The sequence below is a fragment of the Dioscorea cayenensis genome, unplaced genomic scaffold (assembly GCF_009730915.1).
Source record: "Dioscorea cayenensis subsp. rotundata cultivar TDr96_F1 unplaced genomic scaffold, TDr96_F1_v2_PseudoChromosome.rev07_lg8_w22 25.fasta BLBR01000090.1, whole genome shotgun sequence".
In the NCBI taxonomy this organism is placed as follows: domain Eukaryota; kingdom Viridiplantae; phylum Streptophyta; class Magnoliopsida; order Dioscoreales; family Dioscoreaceae; genus Dioscorea; species Dioscorea cayenensis.
In genome coordinates, this window is record NW_024086481.1 from 1 (window position 1) to 10,112 (window position 10,112).

The following is a 10,112-nucleotide window of genomic DNA, read 5'->3' on the forward strand; positions in this document are numbered from 1 at the left end:
TTTATTTGGTTGAAAACTTGGGCAAAGATGCTAAAGTTTTATATTCCTTGTTGGTCAGGAGATTTGACTTGGTTTTTGATTAATAAAAACTTTTACACTGATTGTTATTGATGATGAATGCTTTGAAGTTATTTTGGATCTTGTATTTTGAGTTGAATTTTTGTTTTAAAAATGGAGGATGAGATTTTAGGTTTCTTGTGGCGTTCTTTGTGGCAGCTGAGATTAAAATTTGGTTTAGTTAATTAAATTGATGATTAGGATGATTAAGGTGTTAATGATGATTGTTGGATTGAAATGGGTTGAGTTAGTCCGATTGATTTGATTAGATTAAAGCTAAGTTGGAATTGATTTGGTTGAGTTGAGTTGATTTGGTTGAGTTGGGGCCGATCAAATCGAGTTGAGATGGACTTGAGGTTTGAATGAGAATTGGTGTGGTTGGGTTTTAATTGAATTAATTTGGTCTAGGTTTGATCAAATCAAATTGAGTGTGGTTGGACTTGAATTGTTTGGTTAATTTGAGTTGGTTGAGATTGATTTGAGCTTGGTTTGGATGTTGGGCTAAGTTTTTGGCTGAACCAATTCAAGAAAAATTTGGGTTCGGTTGAACCAAGTTGGTCCAGGAAATTTTGTATAAGAATTGGGTTGGTTCAATCTGGTTCAGTGAAATTGAGTTTGGTTCAGTGCAATTAAACTTGGTTCAGTGGAATTGATCTTGGTTCAAATTGGTTCCAGCAGTGTTTAGCCTAAATTAAGTTAATTTAAGTGCAATTGGAGACCGATTTAACTATTCAAGGCCGAGTTTTTAACCGATTGGAATAAGTGGGCCCCAATTAGAGAGTCAATTACTTGGTTTTTTGTATTTTTCTTTTGGGTTTTCAATGTGATATTTATTTTTATTATATTATTACTGTAGGGTGTTGTTCGAACTGGGAGGGAGTTCAGGGTGCGGGAATTAACCCAGAGGACACTGGTGAGTTGGTAGTGGCTATTATTTTAAAAAAATTAATTAATTATTATTATTTTGAAATAACTGTTTAATGGCTAGTATTTTGGAAATAATTATTTAAGTATTTCATTTTATCATGTTTAATTTACGTGATAAGGTTAAAAATATCACGTATATTTACTTAGCTGTTGATGTTCCCCGACAATCGATTGATACATCGGTTTAGTTATAATTATACGTGTTGTGAATAGTGAAATACATGTATATGTGATTTAATTATTCGATTCATGTATTTATTTTTTTGATGGTTATATATGCTTTGATTTGGAATGATTTGTGAAATCATGTGAGCATTTTTAAAATGTTTTACCAACAATATTTGTGGAATTGGTTTTCATTCTCGGAATAGGAATGGTATCATGGATCTGGATTTTCTTGGTTTTATGTCGTTATCTCTTTTTGACATTGGGCTTTGTGGAAATGATGTTTATTTTCGTGATGTGAATGCTTTGTCCCGGATAAGGATCCCATGATGTGATTTATCTCTGATTGTTTTATTCTCTGTATTTACATGTTGGTTTTGGATGGCGACGGCTGAGGCCCGACTACTCTGATGAGTGGGATCCCCACGGGCCGACCCTTTAGAGGTGGCGTGGTGGACCCGAGTGTTGATTTGTCCGGATCGGTGGGAGCGTAGAGCCTCGATTGGATTATACATCGGGATCCCGTAGTCGCCCCACATGGGACCGATGGGCGACGCCAAGGTTATGAAGACCTTGGCGGCTCCCTGACCTAATCGCGGCAGGGCTAAGTGGGGAGAGTTTTCAGTATGTGATTTGAGAATGGTTTTTATATTACTTTATTTTTGGGTTGTGATGAGGGAGAAGCCGTTGCACGCTCTTAGGAGACGGGATCTCTCACGACAATTTGGATTTTTCTTAGAAAATTGATTTGATATTGATTTATGATGAGTTTATGTTTCAAAAAGTTCTTTAAAGAGCGTATTTTGCTAGAATTATGGTATTTTGAGAAATTGATATTTATATACTTTTATATATATACTTGTATTTGAGTATTTGAAATTATTAAGCCACTCTACCAAACTAAAACCGAATGTCATGAATGCGCGAGGGAGCAAGACCCTAGATTGCTCGTTCAAGTTTAGAGCTAGTCGAGGGTTAGGTCCAAGACCTGCATGGGTCCCATACTTTTCTTTATATTTGTTGGTATCGTGATCTTGTAGCTGGTTGTACCCTGCAAAATTTGAGTTATTATATTTGTTGTATTTCGTATTTGAATCACTGCGATTGGTGTAAAGTTATAAATTATAACTTGAGGTCTAATTTTTGTTTAAAACAGAGTGTCGGGTTTCAGCTAAAAGGGAATTTTTAAGCGATGGGTGCTACATTTATCTCGGTAGAAGGGGTGGGTGTGACAATGCTTGTGAACAAACTATATGTTTCTCTCTATCTCTCTTCCACTACCACTATTGTCAACTGTAAACATTCTATGAACGTCCGCAGTTTGACGTATTCTCATATATATATATATATATTCATCTCTCTTTTATACTTGGTTTCTTTGTCTACTTATTTACATTTCTATTGTTGGCCCTCATGATGTTAGTAACTCTTATTTAATTAATATATTAATGTTGTTTATTTTTATTACATATCAAATAATTTATGCATGAAATGCATCATCGAGATATCTCTATTTTCTTTGGTTTTCTTTAATATTATGCGGACAATTTTTTTTATTAAAGTGGATAAATCATTTTTTTATCAAATTGATGATTATATTTTAATTTTAATAACTATAGCATGACATCTTAAATTGAATAATTATTGGTAAATATTTTGGAAGGATACCGTACTATAGTCATTTTTCATTTTGAGTATCAAATTTCAATTTATATCACATTTCTTTAATTTATGCTCATAAAAAAGGTACTCATAGATAAGTCAATGATGTGTACAACAGATTTGTCCCATCAACACCAGTTTATAGTGTCATTTACATATGTGAACATGACAAGTTATCAACGAGAGCCACGTGGTCACTCATATTAACACTTTGAAAAAATTGACGTGGCATGTGGCATGTTAATATTAGTGGCAACGTGGCTTTCATTGATGATATATCATATTTGTGTATGCAAACAATATAGTGAATTGGTGTTGATGCCGCAAATCCAATGTATACACCATCAATTTCTTCCCGAAATTGCCTTGGTTCCCTCCTATTATACCCAAATTATAGTTGAATGACCAAAATAATACAAATTAAAATTTCATCCTCAAAATAAAAAAATTACCATAATACAATATCCACCCAAGTTATTTTCCGGAATAATAAGTATTAATTACCTTGTGACGTTCAATTTAATTTTTTAAATCAATTAGAATATTAAAAATATAACAAATTAAATAGGTAAACCACAAGTCTAATAAAAAATTGTTATATATATATATATACATATTATAAATAGGAAAAAGGTAGTAACAGGGGTTTTTAGTTTATGTATTGTTTTGATTTGTTTAGTAACTGTATAAATAATTGATTTAACAGTTTGATTAAAATACTATTCATCTCACTTTTTATTGTACATTACTCATAAACACAATAATCCGAATATTGTTTATCTTATTTTTTTTACTGTGGACTATTTAGAAGCACAATAATTACTGTTTATTCATGATAAAAAAAACTGTTGGATTGAGATCCAATGGTCCAAATCAACATTTATAAATTAATAATCTATGGGCATTCCCTCTTATAAATAATAAAATATTAGTGTTAGTTCCATTAGTCCTTCTAAGTAGAATTTTTTTTTTTTTATAACCTCAATTACATATATTTTTCAAGAATTGCAAACACTAATGTGCATTTGTCAGAAATGGCTATAAATTTTATGATTTATTTTAAATAACACCTTTATAAGGCTAAAGTTTATTTATTAAATAATCATTATCTAATAAAATAGATATTAACTTTTGCATAAATAAACAGAAGTTTTAAACCAAATGTTTCAAAGATGAACTCTAAGTAAGTTGTATGCCTAGAGTAAAAAAATAAATAAACCATGATGATAAATAAAAATAAAAAAAAGCATAATCAGTGAATGCCACTATATAAGCCATGCCAAACTTAAATTTGTATGCCTAGAGTAAAAAAATAAATAAACCATGATGATAAATAAATAAAAATAAAAAAAAAAGCATAATCAGTGAATGCCACTATATAAGCCATGCCAAACTTAAATTTTATTCTCATCAACTTCTTAGAAAAATGCAACATGAGGTTGGATCAAATTCTAAATCCTCATAGTTTTTCATCCTTGCATAAGATTTCATAAATAGGAAGAGCTATATCATTCAATGGAAATTTGTTGATGATGTCATCTAAACAATCCTTGTTGATCTTCTTCACCGTTGTGCAACAATTAGGTCCTAATTTGAAAGGTGGAGTAAAAACCGATTCAAATAGTTCTTGAACACAATGGGGGAATCCACGAAATTGACTCCAAGCATTGTTCGGCTTTCGATAATGATGATGGACTTGCTAGTACTTTCTTACTATGGATCAAATGTGATTGGGCATTGGAAACCATCATCAACATATATAAATGATAAGAGAAGAACAAAACAGGTTTTTTCTATGATCGGTGCCATTGTTTTTTTTTATAGCTTAGTTTATTTGATTAAATTTGATAAAATAAGTTGAGGTTTTGAGGTTTTATATAGTAGTTGGTAGAAGAGTTATAATTTTGAACAATAAATATGGTGAAACTGGTTTAATATATTTCACTTGTATTTGGGAAGGATGCAATAATTAATTAATTGAGTGAGTGTTTGGGGATTTATAAGAGTTTGTAAAGAGGAGTTTAGATTAGTTAATGGAGTTTTTATTAAAAGAGTTATGGTATATAACAATTAATTAAATAATTTCAATTTCAAAGTATAATAACACCCCGATTTATGTTAATGATCGTTGTTTTTTTTAATATTCATTGAAGCATATATTATTATTGATTATTGATGTTATTAAAAATGGTTTTTTATACATATATGTGTGTGTGTGTGTGTGTGGGTGTCTTGGTGTGCGTTTAAATTTGAAAGAGTATTATATTGTATTGATTAATTGCTTAAATAATAATAATATGGTCATATATATAAATATATATTATATATTATGTATTATATATCTATACATCTCTCTTTTATAACTTGGTTTCTTTGTCTACTTGTTTCCATGTATTGTTGGTTCTCATGAACTTAATCACTCTTATTAAATTAATATATTAATGTTGTTGTTTTTTTAAACAAATATGCGGATAAGCCGGGAGTTAAATGTCCAACTCATGCACTCTCATCCAAAAATACAGAGTATGGGTTGCAAAAGCAATATTCACAATGAAAGATTATCACCGCTATATATTAATAGGACTTGAACTAAAGATTTTTTGAATGTCTCACATTAATACTTGTCATAGTGGGGTCAATGCCACTGATCTATTGCTACTTTAAAAAAATCACATTTGTTTTAATCCCACTTGATAAATATCAGTTAAAAAGATCATTATAAATTTTTAATCAAGAAATGAAGTGTTGTATGAATCTAAATTATATTTTTTATTTTAATTTAAAAATTTATGCTATGACATCTTAAACTGAATAATTAGTATTAATCAACTTGTGCCTTTTAATTTAATTTTTAAATCAATTAAAATATTAAGAAATATATTTATATATAACAAAATAGATAAACCACAAGTCTAATAAAAAAAATTGTTATATACATGTGAAGTAATATATGTAAATAAAAGCTTTGTTGGTAACAAGAGGAAAAAATAAGTATTACATAAATAAATAAAAAATATTAGAGTTAGCTCGATTAGTCCTTCTAAGTTAAAATTATTATTTTTTTTATAATCCCAATTACATATATTTGTCAAGAACTACAAACACTCATATATTTGTCAAAAATGCTATAAATTTTATGATTTTTTTAAAAATAACACCTTCATTAGGATAAAGTTTATATATTAAATACTCATTATCTAATAACATAGATACTAACTTTTGCATAAATAAACAAAAGTTATAATAAAAATATTTTAATAACAACAGAGACACAGGATGAAATACTTGGATAATATGTTGATTCCTTATTCATTAGGTTCCATGTGCAAGAATGTCATTTTCCTCTTCTGTTACATGATAAGGAAATTTATTAGCTCGGTTTGACTCATAAAAATTGGTAAGACTCTAATTTCATACATGTCTGTCTTTTGATAACTCTTTTATGGAGTGGTGCTTGTACATGTCGCCTTTGAAAGAAACAAAAGAGGTGTTTTAATTTATTCAACTCTAAATATGTTGCATGACAAAGTAAAAATAAATAAATCAACCATGATGATAAATAAAAAGGTATAATTGGTAAATACCACTTGATATATAAGCCAAGCCCAAACTTCAATTTTATTCTCATTCAACTTATCAGAAAAATACAACCTAAGGTTCGATCAAATTTTAAATTCTCATAGTTTTTCATCCATACATAAGGTTTCATAGATGGGAAGAATTATATTATTTAATGGAAACTTGTTGATAATGTCATCTAAACAATCCTTATTGATCTTCTTCACTGTTGTGCAACACTTTGGTCCTAGTTTGAAAGGCGGAGTAAAAACTGATTCAAATAGTTCTTGAGCACAATGGGGGATCCATGAAATTGACTCCAAGCATTGTTCGGCTTTCAATATTGGTGATGGATTTGCGAGGAATTTCTTACTATGCATCAAATATGATTGAGCATCGGAGAGCAACATCAACAATACAAGAGACAAGAGAAAAACAAAACAAGTATTTTTCTTTGATTGGTGCCATTGTTTTCATTTTAGCTTAATTTATTTAATTAAATTTGATAAAATAAGTATGGGCTTTGAGAGTTTTATATTGTAGTTTGTAGAAGAGTTACGGTTTTGAACAATAAATATTGTGAAACTGGTTGTTAGCATCTATATATATATATATATATATATATATATTTACTATCAAATTAAATACCATTTATAACATATAACACCCTAAGAACAACTAAAAATTAGACGGTTATTGTTTTAGAATCATTGTTAAGGATTTTATGTTTGTATGGTAATAGAAATTTGGAATAATTGAGTTTAAAAATGGTATATTTCTTCATGAATTTTGAAGGACATAATGCTAGTCATGATCTAATTAATTTAGTCAATATAGTATGTTGTAATTTATTGTTGGAAAATAATATACATAAAAATTTCAAAATAATAAGGTGTTTTATATTTATAATTTTTTTTTTTTATATTGCACCCATTTATATTTTAAAGATGCAAATGCCTGATAAGGATATTTTCATCTATATACATGTATGTTTATCTCACTGTCATGAAGTGAAAAATAAAAAGAACTTTCATTTCTCAAAGTAGTTAGAAATGATGGTCCCTTTATCTCATTGAAACTGTCATAAAGTGAATAATGAAGCTAATGAGTAGAAGTTTCATTTCTTGAAATAGTTAATTAGAAGTGATATTACACCACATGGGTAATTTTGCAGGAAGTGAAAAACATTAATATGTTTAGTTTACTCTGATTTCATATAAAAAAATATTGAAGCCTATTAAGTAAAATAAATAAATAGAAAAATAGAAAAAATATTATTTTCTCATTTAGTGAAATGAAAAAGTCAACTTAATTGGGGAGGTTAGCCCACTTCAGCAACTCAAATGAATGGACTACTCTATCAGCCATTAAACTATATTTCTTTGTCAGAAAGGTCCACTTGGTTGTGCATTATTTAATTTAATCAATCCAAGCGACATTAGTGGGATTTTATTTGCTAAAGTTTATACATATATATTATATTTCCTTATCTTGAAATTGTGACAGGTCATGATCTCAAAATTGTAAAGCTTAATTTGTGTCCAAATTTCTAAAACCAAACACTAATTAAAATACTCCATTATTTATATTTCTAAATTTGTTTGGTGTACCAACCAATGAACAACCACCTCCCATCATAAAACCATAGAAAAAGCAAAGCAACACAAATAATTTACATTAAAAAAACACATATTTTTTCCATTATTTATATTTCTAAATGTGTAATTTCATGTACCAACCAATGAATAACCACCTCTCATCTTAAAATCCCAAAAATAAAATAAAAATAAAAACCACAAATAATTCAACTTCACCAACCATCCTCTGCTTCCTCTTCCTCTTCCTCTCCATAACATCAACATGATCCCAAATAAAAAAAAAAGTAAAAAAAAAAATAGAGATTAAAGATAATGAAGAACACTAGCCCTAACCGTAACCCTAACCCTAATTAGGGCAAAAAGGCATACCAAGCTCACTCCTATGACTAGGAATGGTGAAATGCCTAAGCCTACCTTCTTGCTCCTTCAAATAACTCTCACAAAGAAACTCAGAAGAGAACTTATCCTCCACAATCCTATCAACATCATGCACAAACACATCAGTCTCACCTTCCTTTCTCCCTCTTGCCACCATCCCAGCACTATATATAGCTCCCATCCTCCCCGGTGCCTCCGGTATATACCCGGTCGGCGCATCGACCATGATCAAATCCCACTCAACTTCATAAAACAAGCTTGGCAATTCCTTCAACGCCAATGCACACTTAGAATACCTCAGATCACCAACCACAGTACACTCTTCTTGCTTTCCAAGCTGCATGAGCTCTTCTGCTTGGCTAACTTTAGTGTTGTACGTTGCATGGTAGGCTTCTAGGCTTGGGAATTTGCTGGTTATGCTTTCAATCCAGTTCTGGTCCTCTTCCAAGAACACTGTACGCCCGGCATGGTTGAGAGCACTCCACATGAGACTGTCATGGCCAAGGCCAAAGACTAGGAAGTTGCATGGGGATTTCTTTTGTAGGACTCTTGCAGTCACTGATACTTCTTTAAAAGTTTGTTGTGGGGTTATGTTTTGGGTTGTGTAGTGGATTATTGTGTCTGCTAGTGATGCTGGGATCTTTGTGCAAGATGATGGTGATTTAATTTCTTGTTGTTTTTCATAACTTGTTGATGATGGTTTAATAGAGGGTGATAAGTTTTGAGGTGAAGGAGAAGAGGATGAAGAGAGGTTTGGTCTAAGGATGAGGAGGAGGAGGAAGATGAGGGAGAGTCCTATGAGGATGTGTTTAAGGTTTAGGTTTGCTTGGACTTTGGACCTCATTGTTTGGAAAAGAAGAAGAAGAAGAAGAAGAAGAAGAAGAAGAAGGGGAGTAGGGGGAGTTGGGAAAGGAGATGAAGGTTTATATGATTGAGTTGGGAGGTGGTGGTGGCTTGAGAGAGGAGGAAATTAAAGGTTATTTGTTTTGAGTGAATACTTAAAGATGAAGGGAAATGGAGTGGATGATGAGGATTGTGGACCAACCAAATGGTGGTGAGTGAAAGGAACATGGATGGTAGGGTTTTGTTTGATTAATGATTGATTTTTTAGTTTAAGAGTTGGTGTATTTTTATAGCTTTTTTTTTCTTTAATATTATGGTAGTTTGGATGTGTTGTCTTCTAGGTAGCTTTTGGTTGAATATATCATATATGGGAATGAACATCTTTTTTTTGTTTTTTGTTTTTAAATTTGATTGATTGTAGTGGCTGTGTCAACCGGTAATTAACATGTGAAGAGTAATATATTTGATTCTTAAGAGATCAAACATTTGACTTCCTACTAATATATGATTGAAGTATAGAATATTGTGTATGTTTGTTTGTATCATTAAGAAAAATTAGTTGTTGTGTTATATATTTTTTATTTAAAAATAAAAAAGTTTGGGGTAATGAGGATATTGGAAAACAAAGTTATTATATAATTATTAAATTGAATTTAGTCATAGTTTTATACATTCTTGTAAAAAAAAACAACCAATGGTTTTTTGTTTCGATTAATCTGCAGATCTGCTCTGCGTGTAGGAGATTCATTTCAGGGAGGATCCAAGATCGAATCTTATATCCACACAAAGTGAGAGTATGTGAGTTGGCGTTGAACTCTACTCCCCACATTAATAGAAATTCAATTAAGCATATATAGTTTTCAATTATCTCATGTATTTATTGATATTTTCCGTTAATAAATTTTTATATTTAAGATAAATTAA

General features: G+C 30.4%; 1 protein-coding gene across 1 annotated transcript; it reads right to left on the bottom strand.

Annotated features, from left to right (window-relative positions):
* Positions 1 to 8,040: 8,040 nt before the first annotated feature.
* Positions 8,041 to 9,319, bottom strand: LOC120253464 (glucuronoxylan 4-O-methyltransferase 3-like). Its single transcript, XM_039261806.1, has one exon. It carries the CDS (start codon positions 9,187 to 9,189, stop codon positions 8,314 to 8,316), a length of 876 nt encoding a protein of 291 aa, XP_039117740.1. The 5' UTR covers positions 9,190 to 9,319; the 3' UTR covers positions 8,041 to 8,313.
* Positions 9,320 to 10,112: the final 793 nt, after the last annotated feature.